General features: G+C 45.2%; 1 protein-coding gene across 2 annotated transcripts in view; it reads right to left on the reverse strand.

The window, feature by feature from the left end:
• LOC126458459 (anoctamin-10) overlaps positions 1 to 20,621 on the reverse strand; it is a 317,839-nt gene that overhangs the window by 12,435 nt on the left and 284,783 nt on the right. For both annotated transcript variants that reach the window (XM_050095530.1, XM_050095529.1), the window contains one exon: positions 11,227 to 11,475. In XM_050095530.1, coding sequence (XP_049951487.1) covers positions 11,227 to 11,475 — 249 coding nt within the window. The remainder of the gene's footprint in view (positions 1 to 11,226; positions 11,476 to 20,621) is intronic.

Consider the following 20,621-nt stretch of genomic DNA (forward strand, 5'->3'; position numbering starts at 1 on the left):
AGGATGGGGGAGGCAAGAATCTAAAACCGCGGTTTTTGATGTAAATAAGTACGTCAATTTCGAGGCTTCTCATTCCAAAAGGACTAAATTTTAGAGGCGACACAAAAATTTATTACGTCCTAGAGAACTGATAGGTATCCACTCAATATTTGTTATAGGTAGATTTGTAAATAAAAACTTTATACTCCAGATTTCGGTTGGGGGGGGGGGGTCGTTAAGTGCCCCCTCTCTCCCTCTTGCGGATGCCTGTGCCGTTAATTATTTACCAACTACTGTACAGGCATTGCGAAAGGTAAACTAAAAAGAAAACTGAAGAGACAAAAATTTCGCTTATTGTGAAGTAATGGTCAATGCTTAGCTATTTGGATAACATATTGGTATGACGACGAATACTTTTATCACTCATTTTATTATCTCTGTCTTGTGACGGAATTCGCGGTCCCGTCTGCAGCGCTCATGGAAATAACATAATTTGCTTTGGTTCCTCATGCGCTACTAGGCATATCCTTGCGTTCAAATACGTCACTGCAAAAGTAAACTAATTGAAATCATCGCGTAGCGTAAACTGTGCACGACTTCAGCCAAATGTATGACTTCTGCAGAAATGAAATTATGAGATCAACGAATACACAGTACGTATTATAACTGCTGTCCAATTTACCAACTTTTTCATTACAATAACTGTTTTCCACAGTATTTGCAACCTTTAAAATTTCGCACATTCAACACGGCACAATTTTATTTTTTATGTCCGTGATGGTAAGCTCCCGGCAGTCCTTTTTTCTATGCAGCTTGCATCTATGCGTTTTAATTATTCTTCCACACACATCAGTTTTAAAATTTGTTTTGCGACGTCCTTTTTCTCTGTTGCCCAAAGAAGGTAACTGTATTTATGATACATTTATACGCTTTCATCCTTTCTTTCATGAAATTATTGTATAATGTTCCAATATCGTAGCCAACAGCTTCGGACTAAGTAAATTTCAAACTTCGTAGTTTATTCATTTTCTTTATATACTCAACACTTGGTAACGGTGAAGAATTTTTGGAGCTACTAATAACGCTTCACCTTCAATGCTATATTTCAATGATTTTTTAAATGAGAGTGGACCCGATTGTGCTTATAATGTCAAATTTTCTACAGGCGGTTCATTACCACGTAACACGTTATATTTTCACCGCACTTCGTGTATGGCGAAAGCAATATTTCAATGTCTGTAGTAATTAAGCATCAAGTAACAAAATAATGCAACACGAATTTGTACTGGACGTTCTACTAGATAGCTGACTGTTAGCTGACTCTGGTGGACCATAGAAATTAAAACTGCGAACCGATTTGAGTCTCCGATTATGACCTTTGCCTTTTCCGGTCAACGAAAGTAGTAATTAGATTTTGGATTTTTAATTTTAGCACCTTAAGCTTTTTAATGGTTCTGAATGACTAATCAAATACAGAAGATTGTTAAGGCCTTGGTGGCCACTTGTTAACGAATTGCCTGATAGCTTCTGTGCCGAGTTCTTTGGCCGACGTTTGATGAATTTCCCGATCTGAGATTCTTTGATCGCAGATATTTGTCTCAGATCGGCAAAGGAGAAAAAGGATCTACTTGCAATGTCGGGGATATACCGTATACCGCCTACATGTGGAAACGTCTACGCTGAAGTGACTAGACGATCAAGCAACACCAGTATCACCAAACATAAGCGGTATTGCAGGTTGGAGCAGGTGGAGAAATCTGCCATGGTGGAGCATGCGGTGTGTGAGACCGACCACGTAGTAAAATTCGCCGACACGGATGTTGCTGCAGAGAAGAGCCGTTACACCCACTTGTTCAGAGAAGCTATAGAAATACACAAACATTACAGCAGTTTCAACAAGAAAGAAGAAAGCCTCAAGGTGAACGGATCCTGGATTCCCGTGCTGCAGCGAACGACCGTAGCAGGTAGTGAAACGTGGCTACACTGAGTCACAGCGCCAGAGATTGCGCCAAAGAGTATTTTTCCGCCGTCTCCACTGGCAGTTGTAGTTCAGAAGTTGCCGTGGGCAGTAGTAGTTCTGAGGTTGCCGTGGGCAGTGCTTGTTGAGAGGATGTCGATAGCAGTACTAGTTGAGAGCATATCGTGTGCAGTTGTTCTGTTGGGCGAGACAGCAGATGCTGTTTGATTGGGGATGTTGCAATGATCACAGTGTATTTTTCGTCAATATATATGAAGGTAACAAAAGGTTTATTATTTCAAATTTCCTAAATAACAATGCCTCTTGGTCACAGGCTCAGTCAACAAAGCATCTGGCTTGTGTTCATGTATCAGACTGTAATTCTGGTTTCTATGTGCAATTACAGTATTTCTGGTTTTTTAATTACTTCAGTGTAAATGGTGTTTAAAATATCTTGTCGTATCGAGGAAGAACCGTGCCAGAAGTGTACGTTGAATCACACTTCCACACTCAGAACAGTTACACTTGTGCTTTGTTGTTTCGTAGCTTTTATAGTTGCTGGGGACTTAGTTGTGTTAACGGAAATTTCCTTTCATTCTTTGTTGTTATTCTATGCAGTCAGATTGCGTACTAACAACTACCCAGGGCCAACCGGTTACGAGACTTCGTAGCCGGACATACAGCGACTAAAATTATTTGCATTATTATAATTAAGCCCCCATGCACGTTTATAAATGGTTTGTGCGCGGTGATCAGCGTCCGCACAGTCCAATCTAGTCACTGTCACGAGTGATAATTACGAACGCAAGCACCCTGTCCCCGGGCAGAAAGGGTCCCCAACCCGGGCGGGAATCTGCACCGGGACGCCGTAATCCAGGACCTGCAACACTGCCCACTACAACCTCGAGCTGAGGACTGTATTTGCCCATAGCATATTATGCTTCGGGATCCTTCATATATATTGACGAAAAATACACTGATCATTGCAACATCCCCAATCAAACAGCATCTGCTGTCTCGCCCAACAGAACAACTGCACACGACCTGCTCTCAACTAGTACTGCTATCGACATCCTCTCAACAAGCACTGCCCACGGCAACTTCTGAACTACAACTGCCAGTGGAGGCGGCGGAAAATACTCTTTGGCGCAATCTCTGGCGCTGTGACTCAGTGTAGCCACCTTTCAGTAGCAAAGGGAGAACTGCAATGGTGATGAACACGGAAAAGCCCTTGGTCATTGGCACGCCAGATACGTATAATCTACGGCTGCGAGCTCGACTCAAGTCCACCACCAGCAATGGAGGGTGAAGCTTTGACAATGCCAGCCACTCTCGCTGGCGAAGCGTCAGAGAAATTATCAAACTAACGTCCATCCAAGAACCCGAGGCAGAAGGCAACAGGCAAGTTGTCAAAGAAAAAAGAAAAACACTCCCAACTGTGACTTTGTTTCATTCTCTTTACCTTTTTTTTTTTTTTTTTTTGCAGCGCCAACGCCTTTTATAGAACTTTCTCTTCGTTTGCATTTTTAACTCTTTCAGGACAGATTTATCTTAATATATTTTTCAAACTCGCTGCTGAATATTTGGGTAATTGCTACATGGGCTTTTTCGTGAGAAATATCAAGAGTCTTACGTCACACTGGGTATAAAGTAAGCTGTTTTGAGAAAGATATATTCTGCAAATTTGCAACATGTAATTGAAAAGAAATATTTTTAATCATCGCTGATGAACTGTAAACACCAACGAGATCTCCGTCAGACTGTCATGCTTTGTTTATACTTATTTTAGTAGAATACTGTAAACAGCCTACTTATCGTCGAAGTCGTTTTGTAGTTGACGACCTGTCTTCTTGAATATAATCTCAAAGTGACATCATGCCTCCAGACACTCTGAATAAATTGCCTAGACGTTGATGTTATGCCTATGTTATACCTTCTTCGGTTACATGCTCATGCACCCCTGTCAAGGATGTGCAGCCTCATTATATCCCATAGCTAGCATTCATAACCGTTAAAAATCACCTGATGTCTCCTTGTTGCTCTCCTGCTCCTGCTCCTCCTCCTCGAACTCATATTCACTGCCACATAAAGAGGGAAGGTATTCTAGAGTATTCTTACTAGCAGTTTGTTTCTGTTTATCCAACGAAGTGAAGAACAGTTTTGGGGTTGTTTGGGGGAAGAGACCAAACAGCGAGGTCATCGGTCTCATCGGATTAGGGAAGGAAGTCGGCCGTGCCCTTTCAGAGGAACCATCCCAGCATTTGCCTGGAGCGATTTACCACTGCGCCACCTCGCTCGGTGAAGAACAGTTTTGGCACTTCGCACATAACGAAGAGATAAACGTAATTTGGTAATGCAAGACGCTATTGTAAGATCGTTATGCATCGGAAATCAAAAAGAAAGTAAGATACTGAAGGAAAAAATTATGATATGCTAACAAAAATAGAATAAATCAATTAATAAATCAGTTTTTACAAGCGTTTCATGAATTTTTTCTTGCATACCTTGTTTCGTTTTCATTTTGCTTCCAAAACGACGTTGATTCGTGTGTTGTAGGAAAGGAAAGCAATTGTAAAATCAAATTTATACCGAACACACGTCCCTGCCTGAAAACAGTCCCTTTTCCCATTCAGCCAGTTAACAGGAAATGTCATATTACAATTGGTTTTGATCATTCACGGGTAGACATTATTTAAGTCGTACCCTAGTACGATGTAATAAAAATACACACTTCTTTTCTTTGCTTATGTAAAACGTTTGTTTTCTATTTACAAACATTTGCCAAATAATCGCATATGTGCATTCTCACCAAAAAATCGAAGTTTCCTGAATGAGTGACTTAAGTGCTTCATTTTTAAATGCCTGAGTAACGAATTTTTTTGTGAAAGGGGGGGGGGGGGCGCATTTCCAACAAGTACTCTCGTTTTGCTGTGTCTTGTACGTAAGTACACGAAGTCCATTCCATTATTTTATGCGACGCAGTAACATGTGTATCGAAATGTTGGTGTACGGTGAGTGATTACGATAACACTTTAAGATTAAAGTGGATGCTTTCAAGTCTCTGCTGAGTTTATTTACACCTGTTTTGCTTAAATCATTCTTCAGGCATTTTTATTGCGGTTTTATATATATATATATATATATATATATATATATATATATATATATATATATATATACACCCCGGACAAAAGATTAGTTACCCCTAGGAGACTCAAGCAAGTACGGTGCAACACCGCCTTTAGCCTTGATAACTGCCTCAGTTCTAGAGGAAGACTGCAAACAATTTTTTTCAGATATGCCATAAACAGCTGAAACCGCTCATTAATAGTTAAATCCCGTAGCGCTACCAAATTGTGGGGATACTGATCGTTACTTCCCCCTGCTGTTCGAAAGAGTTGCACACGTTTTGTGTGGCATCATCATCTGACGATTTATTGGACCATTCGAGATGCGTGACTGGCGGTTCGCCAAACAAGGAACGTGTGCATTTAGCCCTGTGGACATGCCTTTGTGTCTTGAAGAAGAGAATGTCTAAACCATACTCAATATGAAAGTATACGTGAAAGGTCAACACCGAGAATGATGAAATAAAAATCGTGATTAACCTTACCAGTAACCTGAGACGATGGACCTGCACCAACGTATGTAAAACACCCCCAAAACATCACATTACCACTTTTAGCCTCAAATTCTCGCTCCACACACTACTGGTTGAAAGCCTCATTTGGTCGTCGTACATCTGATAACTCGCATCATTTTAGGAAAGAGAAAACGCAGTTCGTTGGAGCACACAACACGCCTACATTCAACTCCTGTCTAGTTTCTATGTTGTTTGGCCCACAGACGTGATGAAACTTAGTATACCGCTCTGAACAACGCCCTTTGCGACGTACGCGATCGTAACGTCGATTGCAATCAGTTATTATCGTGTGACTCTTCAAGCTTTCCCGGCGGATGTGTTGTAAATAGTCTTCACGGGTTTGCCGCCGGATCACGTTGTGCAGATTCCACAATATTTCCTCGGAGCAACCGTCCGACATCTTCAGGTGGTTCAACCTTGCTGGTGGCTACGTACGACCGCCACCAACATGGTTGAACCACCTGAAGATGTCGGACAGTTGCTCCGAGGAAATATTGTGGAATCTACACAACGTGATCCTGCGGAAAACCCTTGAAGACTATTTACAATTATCATCGTAATAAATTTCTTGAGGTCTCCACTTTCGCAGCAGCTGTATATAAACTGTTGTAGTTCAAAATAAGAACTCATTTACATGCTGTACATTAAGATTCTTTTTATATAACTTGTGCATTTCGCCTTAGTTACAAGCCGTCTTCAGTGGGTCCTGAAATATTACACGATTTTTCTGTTAGGACGCATAGGTTATCGTATACATATACTGGTTATAGGTTTAAAACATTTTATTGAAATTTTTACATTAAAAAGCACTGACAGATCAATGTCTAATTCATTATTTATAAGCCAAACAGCTTTCTCTCATGGGGCAAACTGGCTGAATGTTTGCAGTTTTCCTTGTGGTCACTGTTTTCGAAATATAGCGCTGTAACTGCCATTTTTTTCCGTGTAGAGTGTCACTCGTTTCTGTAAGTGTTGCCAATTTACTCAGGTTTGCTTTTAATTGTTTTTCTTTGACTATGTGTGTGCTGATATAAGTCCTTGTGTGCGCGCGTATGTGCTGTGCGTCCCTGTTTTTCTTTTTTTACATTTTTTATATTTTATTTATTTACTGTTTATTATTCCTGTTTTCCTTTCTGACTTTTCATTTATATATCTAGGAGAGAAATGGGATTTGTGCTCATCTATTGGGATTACTGTCTATTATATGATCACTGTAAACTGTGAGTAGTAGTATTCACTGGGTAGAGAGAGAGAGAGAGAGAGAGAGAGAGAGAGAGAGAGAGAGAGAGAGAGAGAGAGAGAGAGAGAGAGAACTTACATCAGTACATATATAGTCAAAGAAAAAACACATGAAAGCAAAACCTGAGAAAGCTGGCAGCACATACAGAAATGAATGATACTCTAGACACAGAAAATTGCCATTACAATGCTATATTTTGGAAACAGGGACCACAAAGAAAACTGCAAACTTTCAACCAGTTTGCCCTATGAGAGAAAGTTGTTGACTTACATACGAGACACTGATCTGCAAGTACTTTTTGATTTTATTATAAAAGCTTCAATGAATTGTTTTAGATCTATAACCTATATGTGTGAATGACGACCTAAATGTCCAAACAGAAATATCGTGTAATATTTGAGACACTCACTGAAGATGCCTTGTAAGTAAGGCGAAATACATCTGGCTGCATAAGTTATGTGGTGTCACTGCCAGACACCACACTTGCTAGGTGGTAGCCTTTAAATCGGCCGCGGTCCGTTAGTATACGTCGGACCCGCGTGTCGCCACTATCAGTGATTGCAGACCGAGCGCTGCCACACGGCAGGTCTAGAGAGACTTCCTAGCACTCGCCCCAGTTGTACAACCGACTTTGCTAGCGATGGTTCACTGACAAAATACGCTCTCATTTGCCGAGACGATAGTTTAACATAGCTTTCAGCTACTTCATTTGCTACGACCTAGCAAGGCGCCAGTATCAGCTACTATTGATATTGAATCATGTACCGTCAAGACCGACGTTCACTATTAACGGATTAAAGTTAAGTATTCCACCAGCTACGTCCGTTTTTCTAAATTCTAACTTCCTTGTCCTGTTCCAGACCTCACGCCAGCCTGCGTGAGCTAAAACGCGTGCCTTTCGGCCTCCTCCTAGTAACACGGTGTTGGCTCTCCTGCCAACCAAAACAAGTTAAATAAATGAATGAATAAATAAATGTAATATGCAGCACGCAAGAGGCGTGTTTTGAACTACTGCAGTTCACTCCCCCGTAATTCTCCCTCAGAAACTACACTACTGGCCATTAAAATTGCTACACCACGAAGATGACGTGCTACAGACGCGAAATTTAACCGACAGGAAGAAGATGCTGTGATATGCAAATGATTAGTTTTTCAGAGCATTCACACAAGGTTGGCGCCGGTGGGGACACCTACAACGTGCTAACATGAGGAAAGTTTTCAACCGATTTCTCATACACAAACAGCAGTTGACCGGCGTTGCCTGGTGAAACGTCGTTGTGATATCTCGTGTAAGGAGGAGAAATGCGTACCATCACGCTTCCGACTTTGATAAAGGTCGGATTGTAGCCTATCGCGATTGCGGTTTATCGTATCGCGACATTGCTGCTCGCGTTGGTCGAGATCCAATGACTGTTAGCAGAATATGGAATCGGTGGGTTTATGAGGGTAATACGGAACGGCGTGCTGGATCCCAACGGCCTCGTATCACTAGCAGTCGAGATGACAGGCATCTTATCCGCATGGCTGTAACGGATCGTGCACCCACGTCTCGACCCCTGAGTCAATAGATGGGGACGTTTGCAAGACAACAACCATCTGCGCGAACAGTTCAACGATGTTTGCAGCAGCATGGACTATAATCTCAGATACCATGGCTGTGGTTACCCTTGACGCTGTATCACAGACAGGAGTGCCTGCGATGGTGTACTCAACGACGAACCTGGGTGCACGAATGGCAAGACGTCATTTTTTCGGATGAATCCAGGTTCTGTTTACAGCATCATGATGGTCGCATCCGTGTTTGGCGACATCGCGGTGAACGCACATTGGAAGCGTGTATTCATCATCGCCATACTGGCGTATCACCCGGCGTGATGGTATCGGGTGCCATTGGTTACACGTCTCGGTCATCACTTGTTCGCATTGACGGCAGTTTGAACAATGGACGTTATATTTCGTTACGACCAGTGGCTCTACCCTTCATTCGATCCCTGAGAAACCCTACATTTCAGCACGATAATGCACGACTGCATGTTGCAGGTCCTTTACGGGCCTTTCTGGATACAGAAAATGTTCGACTGCTTCTCGGCCAGCACATTCTCCAGATATCTCAGCAATTGAAAACGTGTGGTCAATGGTGGCCGAGCAACTGGCTCGTCACAATACGCCAGTCACTACTCTCGATGAACTGTGGTATCGTGTTGAAGCTGCATGGGCAGCTGTACCTGTACACGCCATCCAAGCTCTGTTTGATTCAATGCCCAGAGAGGTGGTTGTTCTGGGTACTGATTTCTCAGGATCTATGCACCCAAATTTCGTGAAAATGTAATCACATGTCAAATCTAGTATAATATATTTGGCCAATGAATACCCGTTTATCATCTGCATTTCTTCTTGGTGTAGCAATTTTAATGGCCAGTAGTGTAGTTGCGATGAAGCTGCGTTCACCGACAGCAGCATTTCCTGTCTAGTTTGAAGCCGATGGCCACCGACAAGCATGACACCCCTTTCCAGTTCCTGTCAATCAGGATCTTTTTAAGACCGCTGCTCTTACGCCATGTTACACGAGTGAGAGTGGCACACCATTGCTTGTAGACATGTGGACAGTCCGCACCTTCCCAGAAAAGTCGAAAGGTTTAGTCAAGGGCACATGGAAACACGTAAGCTCGTCTCTGATACTGTTTCACGTCTCCCAGTGGACCCATGTGACTGCGGTGATTCCATACAGTCGACTGGCACACGCACCACTTCACCGCCATGACATGCGTCAGTAGTGGAGTTTCATATGACCGTCCGATGCTCCTGCGGGACCACTGTGCTCTTTAACTGCGTGACGAACATTTTGTACAGTGAGCTGATTTGTGCTAAGCTGTATCCAAGGTGAATATGGTAAAGATTTGCATATTTTATTCGTTGATTTTAAGAAGGCCTATGATTGCATACATCGCAAGAGCCTGCTCAACTGTTTAAGGGAGTTTGGCATAGCAGAGAAACTCGTCAATCTGATAAAGATCTGTCTGAACGAAACACGTGGAAAGGTGAAGATGGGAAATCGCGTAACTGAGGAGTTTGAAATTGTGAAAGGACTCAGGCAAGGAGATGGGTTGTCCCGTATCCTATTCAACTTTGCCCTCGAGAAGATCGTACGCGAGACCTTCCAAGAGAATGAAGGGATTGAAATCGAAGGAAAGAGACTGGCATACTTAGCCTATGCAGACGACATGTGTTTACTCTCTAGGTCGGAAGAGGAGTTGGAGCAAATGACCAAAGCACTAAAGGAGGCTGCCAGCAAATTTGGGCTCAACATAAACGAAGCTAAGACAGAGTACCTCGTCATGACGCGTGGTCATTGTCAGACTGCTGATAATCTACGATCACTGCAGGTTGGGGACCATTCCTACAAGAATTCAAATAGCTAGGGGCACTTTTCACTGAGAACTCATCATGTGAAGCAGAGATTAATGCGAGAATAAAAGCAGGAAACCAATCTTACCACAGCCTAGCACAACTGCTTCGGTCCAAATATCTCTCCAGACAGTTGAAGATTCGACTGTACAAAACCCTGATCCAGCCTGTTGTTCTATATGGCTGAGAGACATGGAGTATCGGGAAACAGGACTTCCATAAGCTCCTTGTTTTTGAGAGAAAAGTGCTTCGGAAGATCTTCGGTCCGGTTCTGGATGCAGATACAGGGGAATGGAGGATCAGATACTACCAAGAGCTTGAGGAATTATACCAGCAGCCCAACATAGCAGGAACTGTCAAAGCCAAACGAATGCAGTGGGCCGGCCATGTGGCCCGGATGGACGATCACAGATGGCCTCGGAAGCTCCTGGATTTCACACCTACAGGAAAGAGACCGCCAGGGAGATCCAAGAAGCGTTGGAGGGATGGACTCCATGAAGGTTTAAACCAAGTATCAATAGATGTGGACGAATGGCGGATAGCAGCAATGGACAGAATGCAGTGGAGGAGGAAACTTGTAGATGCGTGCGGTCCACTGGGCCTGATCACGTAGTAGTAGTAGTAGTAGTAGTAGTAGTAGTAGTGTATCCAAGGTTCTCGGGTGTCCAGCCGGATGCGATCGTCGAAGTTCCACGATATTTCAGCGAATAACCGTTCCGCCATCATCAGGTGGTGCTGATGGATCTGTACCAGGTCGGGTTGACAGAGGAGATACAGAAGATCCAAAGAAGAGCGGCGCGGTTTGTCACAGCACCACCTGATGATGGCGGAACGGCTATTCGCCGAAATATCGTGGAACTTCGACGATCGGATCCGGCTGGACGCCCGAAAACCTTGGATACAGCACATTCGCCGGGAAAGCCTCGGATCACATATTGTGCTAAGCTGTTGGCAGTGCGGCTGAACAAAATGCAGTCGTGTAATGAGAGGGGGGGCACGTACCTCGTGCTTGAGCGCCTGCTTGGAGAGGTAGTTGAGGCGCGCGAGCGCGACGCGCACCGACATGGGCCGCTCCGGGATGACCTGGTGCAGCACGTAGCGCACGGCCAGCAGGCCGTGCTCCAGCATCACGAACAGCAGCAGCCACTCCACAGAGGACAGCTCGGGTGCCAGGCCGCGCAGCTGCGGCGACAGCGACAGCAGGCCGCAGTTCGTCATCACCGACATCGCGCCCACCGCCTCAAACGCGCGCTGCAGCAGCAACCGACAACACGGCGGGTCACCTCAGTCATCCAGCACGGTTCACCATCGTAGAGTTTGAGGCTGTGTCATCTTATTAATGTACACACAAGAAACAAAAATGGTCCAAAAATACACTCCTGGAAATGGAAAAAAGAACACATTGACACCGGTGTGTCAGACCCACCATACTTGCTCCGGACACTGCGAGAGGGCTGTACAAGCAATGATCACACGCACGGCACAGCGGACACACCAGGAACCGCGGTGTTGGCCGTCGAATGGCGCTAGCTGCGCAGCATTTGTGCACCGCCGCCGTCAGTGTCAGCCAGTTTGCCGTGGCATACGGAGCTCCATCGCAGTCTTTAATACTGGTAGCATGCCGCGACAGCGTAGACGTGAACCGTATGTGCAGTTGACGGACTTTGAGCGAGGGCGTATAGTGGGCATGCGGGAGGCCGGGTGGACGTACCGCCGAATTGCTCAACACGTGGGGCGTGGGGTCTCCACAGTACATCGATGTTGTCGCCAGTGGTCGGCGGAAGGTGCACGTGCCCGTCGACCTGGGACCGGACCGCAGCGACGCACGGATGCACGCCAAGACCGTAGGATCCTACGCAGTGCCCTAGGGGACCGCACCGCCACTTCCCAGCAAATTAGGGACACTGTTGCTCCTGGGGTATCGGCGAGGACCATTCGCAACCGTCTCCATGAAGCTGGGCTACGGTCCCGCACACCGTTAGGCCGTCTTCCGCTCACGCCCCAACATCGTGCAGCCCGCCTCCAGTGGTGTCGCGACAGGCGTGAATGGAGGGACGAATGGAGACGTGTCGTCTTCAGCGATGAGAGTCGCTTCTGCCTTGGTGCCAATGATGGTCGTATGCGTGTTTGGCGCCGTGCAGGTGAGCGCCACAATCAGGACTGCATACGACCGAGGCACACAGGGCCAACACCCGGTATCATGGTGTGGGGACCGATCTCCTACACTGGCCGTACACCACTGGTGATCGTCGAGGGGACACTGAATAGTGCACGGTACATCCAAACCGTCATCGAACCCATCGTTCTACCATTCCTAGACCGGCAAGGGAACTTGCTGTTCCAACAGGACAATGCACGTCCGCATGTATCCCGTGCCACCCAACGTGCTCTAGAAGGTGTAAGTCAACTACCCTGGCCAGCAAGATCTCCGGATCTGTCCCCCATTGAGCATGTTTGGGACTGGATGAAGCGTCGTCTTACGCGGTCTGCACGCAAAGCACGAACGCTGGTCCAACTGAGGCGCCAGGTGGAAATGGCATGGCAAGCCGTTCCACAGGACTACATCCAGCATCTCTACGATCGTCTTCATGGGAGAATAGCAGCCTGCATTGCTGCGAAAGGTGGATATACACTGTACTAGTGCCGACATTGTGCATGCTCTGTTGCCTGTGTCTATGTGCCTGTGGTTCTGTCAGTGTGATCATGTGATGTATCTGACCCCAGGAATGTGTCAATAAAGTTTCCCCTTCCTGGGACAATGAATTCACGGTGTTCTTATTTCCATTTCCAGGAGTGTACTTCCTTGTAGTACTCCACAGCTGATTATGTTGTTCGTTGATTTTACCATTAGGATCTCCCCATGAATATCCAAACTTAGTTTAACGCACTGTCTTAGGAGGTAATAACCTGAAGATATACGACGGTAGTATCTGTTCACCAAAGAACAGTTACCGTAGATGAGCACGCAGCTTCGGGTTCGAGTCCCGGTCGGGACACACATTTTCAACATGTCTCCAATGAAGTACATCAACACCTGTTTGCAGCTAGGGTGTCCATTTAATTATCATTTCATTTCTAGCAAAGCTGCATGGTCATCTACGGTAACTGTTCTTTGGTGAACAGATACTACCTAGTAGATAGTGTCGGAAGTTCCATGCGACTTTTCGCGGATGATGCTGTGTAGTATACAGAGAAGTTACAGCATTAGAAAATTGCAGCGAAAAGCAGGAAGATCTGCAGCGGATAGGCACTTGGTGCAGGGAGTGGCAACTGACCCTTAACATAGACATATGTAATGTATTGCGAATACACAGAAAGAAGGATCCTTTATTGTATGATTACATGATAGCGGAACAAACACTGGTAGCAGTTACTTCTGTAAAATATCTGCGAGTATGTGTACGGAACGATTTGAAGTGGAATGATCATGTAAAATTAATTGTTGGTAAGGCGGGTGCCAGGTTGAGATTCATTGGGAGAGTCAACGAAGGAGGTGGCTTACAGAACACTCGTTCGGCCTATACTTGAGTATTGCTCATCAGTGTGGGATCCGTACCAGGTCGAGTTGACAGAGGAGATAGAGAAGATCCAAAGAAGAGCGGCGCGTTTCGTCACAGGGTTATTTGGTAAGCGTGATAGCGTTACGGAGATGTTTAGCAAACTCAAGTGGCAGACTCTGCAAGAGAGGCGCTCTGCGTTGCGGTGTAGCTTATGTCCAGGTTTCGAGAGGGTGCGTTTCTGGATGAGGTGTCGAATATATTGCGTCCCCCTACTTATACCTCCCGAGGAGATCACAAATGTAAAATTAGAGAGATTAGAGCGCGCACGGAGGCTTTCCGGCAGTCGTTCTTCCCGCGAACCATACGCGAGTGGAACAGGAAAGGGAGATAGTGACAGTGGCACGTGGGGTGCCCTCCGCCACACACCGTTGGGTGGCTTGCGGAGTATAAATGTAGATGTAGATGTAGACATATATAGTTAAAATATGGCTTCCCAGCCATTGACCTTCTTGTGCGAACGCACACGCTATGCCCGAACTCGTATGGGACTTGGTAGATTAATCTGCCACGAGTATTGAGTCTGATGGGCATACATCTATTAGGCGCACTACGAATGTAGTGGTGTGGACATGTTAGGAATGTAGGTCTCACAGGGAGCGTGCAAGGGATAAGTCCCTGCAGACGCACTATCCTCTGTGCCCTCGGTGGTTCAGATGGATAGAGCGTCTGCCATGTAAGCAGGAGATCCCTGGTTCCAGTCCCGGAGGGGGCACACATTTTCAAAATGTCCCCAATGAAGTACATCAACGGCTGTTTGCAGCTAGGGTGTCCTTTTAATTATCATTTCATTAAAGATATCTAATGCCACACCTCTCACATCTCTAGTTTCTAATTTGAATATATCTACTGACAAATATCGACGATCGTGATCTGAAAACCATCGTCAGTTGTGCCAAGAGCTCTGCATGATGTGGAAACAGAAGTGTGTTGTGCAACCATAACGTCTGATAGATTGGTGAACAATGCACTCTGCTTTTTTTCCGGAGCATTAACAACTAACGAAGGAGTCTATGGTTATATGAGCGAGACAATGCAAGACCACGGCAGTACTACGTGGTGAATATTTCATCCATAAAAAGAGTGCATCGTGAGGGCTGCGACTGTCGATAAATACAAACAAAACAGTTTTCATTGTGAGTCATTTACATTGTCACAACGCGTTTCGATGGTTCACACTATCACCTCGTAATTTACAATTTCATTGCACACAAATTTATTCAAACACTCCCAATCATTATCCAATAAGTTCACCCTACAAGATACATAAATGTTCTGTTGTAATCTTATATATAAGAATCTTGTATATAAGAATTTAATATAACGTCTGAACTGGGGACATGTCCATATCGTGTTGAAAAAAAAAAAAAAAGTTCCAATTGCTCTGAGCGCTATGGGACTTAACATCCGAGGCCATCAGTCCCCTAGAACTTAGAACTACTTAAACCTAACTAACCTAAGGACATGACACACATCCATGCCCGAGGCAGGATTCGAACCTGCGACGTAGCGGTCGCGCGGTTCCAAACTGAAGCGCCTAGAACGGCTCGGCCACTCCGGCCGGCTATCATGTTGCAGCCCATTCATATTTTTTAAAACACAAGAAAAATATACGTCGTTATACAACCATTCAGTACAATAATTCAAGAATGATGTAGAGCAATGAATAACCAAGCTCAGACTATTACACCTTTCAGTTATCTTTGTATACGATATAAACAAGCACATGAGGATGATGAGGTCCCATACTCCGAGGAGTGTAGGGGACGATGCAGGAGATCCGCACCGCCAGGGCAAGGTCGTAGCGGAGGTGGTTTGCCATTACTTTCCTCCGACCGTAATGAGGATGAATGATGATGATGATGATGATGAGGACGACAACAACAAGAACAACACCCAGTGATCTCGAGGCAGAGAAAATCCCCGACCCCGCCGGGAATCGAACCTGGGACCCCGCGCGCGGGAAGCGAGAACGCTACCGCAAGACCACGAGCTGTGGACAAACAAGCACATCTCCGAAGTAACAGTGCAAACATAATGTACAGTGGAGAGGACATACATCAAGTAGCAGTATGCAGGCTTTTTACGACTTTAGTGCCCCTATAAGTACAATTTACAAATTCAGGTACTTTTAACTTTAAAAATGCCTTTTCTGAAAATCAATTTTTATCACCATTAAAAGACACAACATAGCCTACATTGCCCTTGGGCTGCTGCTATGGATAGGCGCCTGTGCTGTTCACTAACACCAACTATGTAATAAACGATTCTCCACCTGACGACTTTGGCGTGAACATCGAAACGGAGAGTGGCATTATAAATGACTGACGCAGAATACTGTTTGATTTGTAAGTATTACGTCGCGGTTTTGATGATAGAGTACCTCCTATTGCAGAACGCTTCCATCATACGCAGGCTCTTAATGCAACTGATGAGTTTTAGAACTCTAATATCAATTGCGAAATTGGCATATAGATTGTTCCGTGAAATTTCAGGCCTGCCTGCTGCCTACGCCGAAATGTCATAATAAAGTTACAAGCATGCGGCAGTTCGCCAGAAATTTCGCGGAACAACCTGACATCAATTTTCTCGGAGTTCACGTACCCCCATAAATCCATTCATATTTCATGAGAAAAAAGGGCATTGCGAGATCAGTCTCGAAATCACTGTCAGACCACCACAGACAGTTGCACGGCTGACATCGACAGTAGTGTGAGTTGGCCAGCTGCTGCTCTGCCGTCTAACACTGCAAGGCTTCAGTCTTAGTGTACGACTAGCTCCGTGTGCAGACGCTACTTACTCAGCTTTCTTTGCGGGGTTCATCCTGACTCCAATTTATTCTCCGCTGGAACCGATGTGCCACCTGCCACACTCTCCGAGCAAACAACCGGACTATTATACGGTAATCTCAGCCCGTCCGCAGGAACTATTTCAGAAGAAAAGCTGTAAGGACCATGCTGAATAGGCAAAAGGTAGAAGCCACCATTATGGATGTGAAAATGGCGATCAAGACCACCAGATGGTGTCCTTAAGAGGGGTTATGTGCTCGGTATTGTGGAACCTAGTGGTGAATGAACTGATTGCTACAGATTATCTTTCCCCAAAGATACGCAAAAGAGTTAGTCATAGTAATACTTGACTAATTTGCAACTACCGTTAGAGCGCTGGTACAGTGCGCTCTGAACTGGTGTAAAACAGGATCTAAGGGCCATTTGCAAGAAAACTGTTGTAGTATCCAGGACATATACTGAAAGCTCAAGCTCGTCAACGAAATTTTACCAGCAGAGGAAGTAGTGAAGTATCTAGGGATAACTAACATAGACCGAACACACAAATAATATAAGTTCCAAGGAAGAAGTGCTCTCTTGTGCACTAAAGGACTTGTGGGGAAAAAACTGGGATCTAAGTTCCTGAAGCATGTAGCACACCTCTGTAGTAAGACCTATGAAAACATAGGAGCTACAACATAGCGGAATGTAGAACAGAAGGTGGCTGCCAAGGAGCAGAGATTGGCCTGCTCAGTCATAACAAGCGGAATTAACATCACACCCACGGCTGGGATGGAAACCACGCTACGGATGCAACTACAGGGATATGCATTTTAAAAACTCGAAAAACACCAGAAATCTTCTGAATATTCATAAACCGACACTAATATAATGAAAGTGGTACGTATAGGAACGGCCGAACAAACTGCTCCGAATATATAGTGGCTTTCAGCTGCTTCAACAAATCTGTCAATGTAAGGCGCAGTAGAAGAACGAACCACAATACCGTTCAGGTGACAGTTTGGTTTTCTAACGGATCGAAAGCAGATGAAAATTCTGGGGCCGGAAAGTACGGGATAGAGTCTAGACTAGTGAGCGCAATCTCTCTAGCGAGATATTCTCTATCAGGTTGTGCACGGAGAAGCATCTACGTAGCTTCTACATGGATCGTAGCATCTCCATTCATTCATTCATTCATTCATTCATTCATTCAGACAGTCAAGCAGCTCTGAAGTTTCTATTAGCCCCCGCAACGAGATCAAAAATCATGAGAGAACGCCATGAGACCCCTGTGAGTCTAGGACAAAGCGGCAACGGCCCAGTTTGTTGGACCGGAATATGCCCAAACTATCACTAAGATGAACGTCACATCCCCACTGAAAACCAGAACTACACGAGGAAACCAAAACCATAGGTAATGTTTTAACAGAAAAAGCAATGCCTTTACCATGACGAAAAACACCTTACCTTAGTGCAAACACAGTACCACTATCAATAATAGTTAATACAGTATCTATTCATATCACGTACACAAAAACGAAGAATTTGACATATTTTTCCGATTTAGCAGTATTCTGAAGAGGTCTCACAAATATACCGGATGGCGTCACAGCTCCACCGTACAGTTCCAATTATAGCCACCAGGAGAAGTGATCAGTCATAGTCTCACTCACTCACCTGACCAATCGCAGTTCACTTGTTGACGTGTCACCATGAGCTTGGACAAAAAGAGCTCTATTATTAAAACAACAGTAATGCTGCAGCTGCACTTCGAGGATATCGCCGGCCGAAAGGATTAAGGAAGGGTCCTCTTTCTCCACCTGCTGTGCGGAGTATGATTAAGTATCCAGAATGAGATTTTCACTCTGCAGCGGAGTGTGCGCTGATAATAAACTTCCTGGCAGATTAAAACTGTGTGCTGGACCGAGACCCGAACTCGGGACCTTTGCCTTTCGCGAGCAAGTGCTCTACCAACTGAGCTACCCAAGCACGACTCACGCCCCGTCCTCAAAGCCCATTCTTTTTTGAACAGGTTGGCGCTGAAGGAACAAAGACGTGCAGTGTGACTGGCCAGCGTTACTGCGGTATGTTTCGCCAGCATGTCATACCCGCCCTACAGGATAGAGACGCATTGAAATCAATAGTTTTCATCAAGATGGGGCCCGACCGCACATCGCTCGTCAAGTTTACCTACTTCTCCGAAACGCATTTGGAAACGATCGAATTATCACCCGATCGTTTCCAAATGCTTGGCCGGCACGATCACTTGATATCAGTCCCTGTGATTTAGGGTTGTGGGACCACCCGAAGGACAGGGTTTACCAGAGGAACATTCACACATGTGCTGATCTCAAGTGCAGCATATCAATAGAGAGAGACAGCATACCTACGGACATGCTTCGTTCTGCTGTGCAGAATGCAATCCTGCACTTTCAGACTCTTCTGGACACTGATGGACGCCATATTGAGCCCCTTTTGTAATAGTAATGGTACCAGTATGTAATGGTGCGATGTGCCGTAGCAGCATATCGAAAGTGTTTCAACTGAAACGAGTCTGCGATATTTCTCTTGTCCAAGTCCTTAACACTAATGTTACCAAGTTTGGTACTCGTACGGTAGTTAGTTTCCGTGTTACAACGTGGCACGTAGGGAAAGTTTACTTATAACTACCCGGTGTATATATACAGCTCGAGCATCAACATAGTCACGGTTACGATGTTGAGCCCTATTACATTTGGTCATTAGGCGAATGCAGGAATCGGAAATCCCCTCACGGGATTCCCTGCTGGAATTCCTTCTGTCCCACTTCGAACCTATTGGGATATTTAAGTGAAAAGAGAGATTTGCTACAAGAGTCCGCCCGACAGCCACGAGTTGGGAACGTAAAGAATTTTTTTTATATTTTTGTCTGGGACATTGCACAGGTGAACATGGTAGAGACTTGTGAGATGACATTTCGAAGAAGCAGAATAGTACTTACCAGAATAGACAGAGCAGGTAATGAGATAAGGTGAGAAAAATAGTGAATGAGCTGCCCATTCGAGAGATAGTGTAGTCATGCTAAAAGAATGAGAGTTGGCAGGATAAGGAGACGGGCCTATGAAACTACAATAGGAGGCAACATTCTTACAGAAAAACCAAGAGATAGATGGATGGATTGTTGAAGTGAAAGAGTGAAGGAGAGAGAGGACAAGACTGGGATAGAGTGGAGAGTGCAATGTGGTGCCGGCCGGAGTGGCCGTGCGGTTCTAGCCGCTACAGTCTGGAGCCGGGCGACCGCTACGGTCGCAGGTTCGAATCCTGCCTCGGGCATGGATGTGTGTGATGTCCTTAGGTTAGTTAGGTTTAATTAGTTCTAAGTTCTAGGCGACTGATGACCTCAGAAGTTAAGTCGCATAGTGCTCAGAGCCATTTGATCCATTTTTTGCAGTGTGGTGGGAGGACAGGGAAATATGGAGAGCTTGTTGTAAGCAGACCCAGCCAGGGGCTGGAAACCGAAAAAGAAGAAGAAGAAGAAGAAGAAGATGATGATGATGGTGATGATGACGACGACGACAGTGGACAGTTTTAGTCCCCCAGCTCCGACAACAGTTTTCGGTAGATTTTCTCTCTGTCATCAGGCGAATTTTGCGACGTGAAATCCCCTCCCAAATATTTCCAATTGGGGCAACTTCTGCCCCATTCACACCCAACTGAGATATATGGCCTTAAATAACAATCTCGTTTCATACAAATTCCCTCATAACCCTAAAAAGCTGGGAATGAGGGCTGTATTGAATAGAAGTTCCCACGCACCACTCGCATCGTATGTGGAACACGCTGTATTAATGTCGGTAGCAGCGGGGGAAGAGGAAATACTGACTTTGGTTGAGTACGGTGGAAGGCCTTGGAACGGTTTTACATGACTATGAACGTTAGTCCAGGCCGTTACGTCATTTCTAGCGAAACGCGTGCCCCGCAATGAACTTGTGACGTCACACTAGATCCGCCCTACATCGCGAACGTTTAATACCGTGGACGGCCCGCGGGAAATCAATGTGTTAGTGAAAAGGCACCCCTAAAAAGTCTTAAT

This window comes from Schistocerca serialis, chromosome 2, assembly GCF_023864345.2.
Source record: "Schistocerca serialis cubense isolate TAMUIC-IGC-003099 chromosome 2, iqSchSeri2.2, whole genome shotgun sequence".
Taxonomy (NCBI): domain Eukaryota; kingdom Metazoa; phylum Arthropoda; class Insecta; order Orthoptera; family Acrididae; genus Schistocerca; species Schistocerca serialis.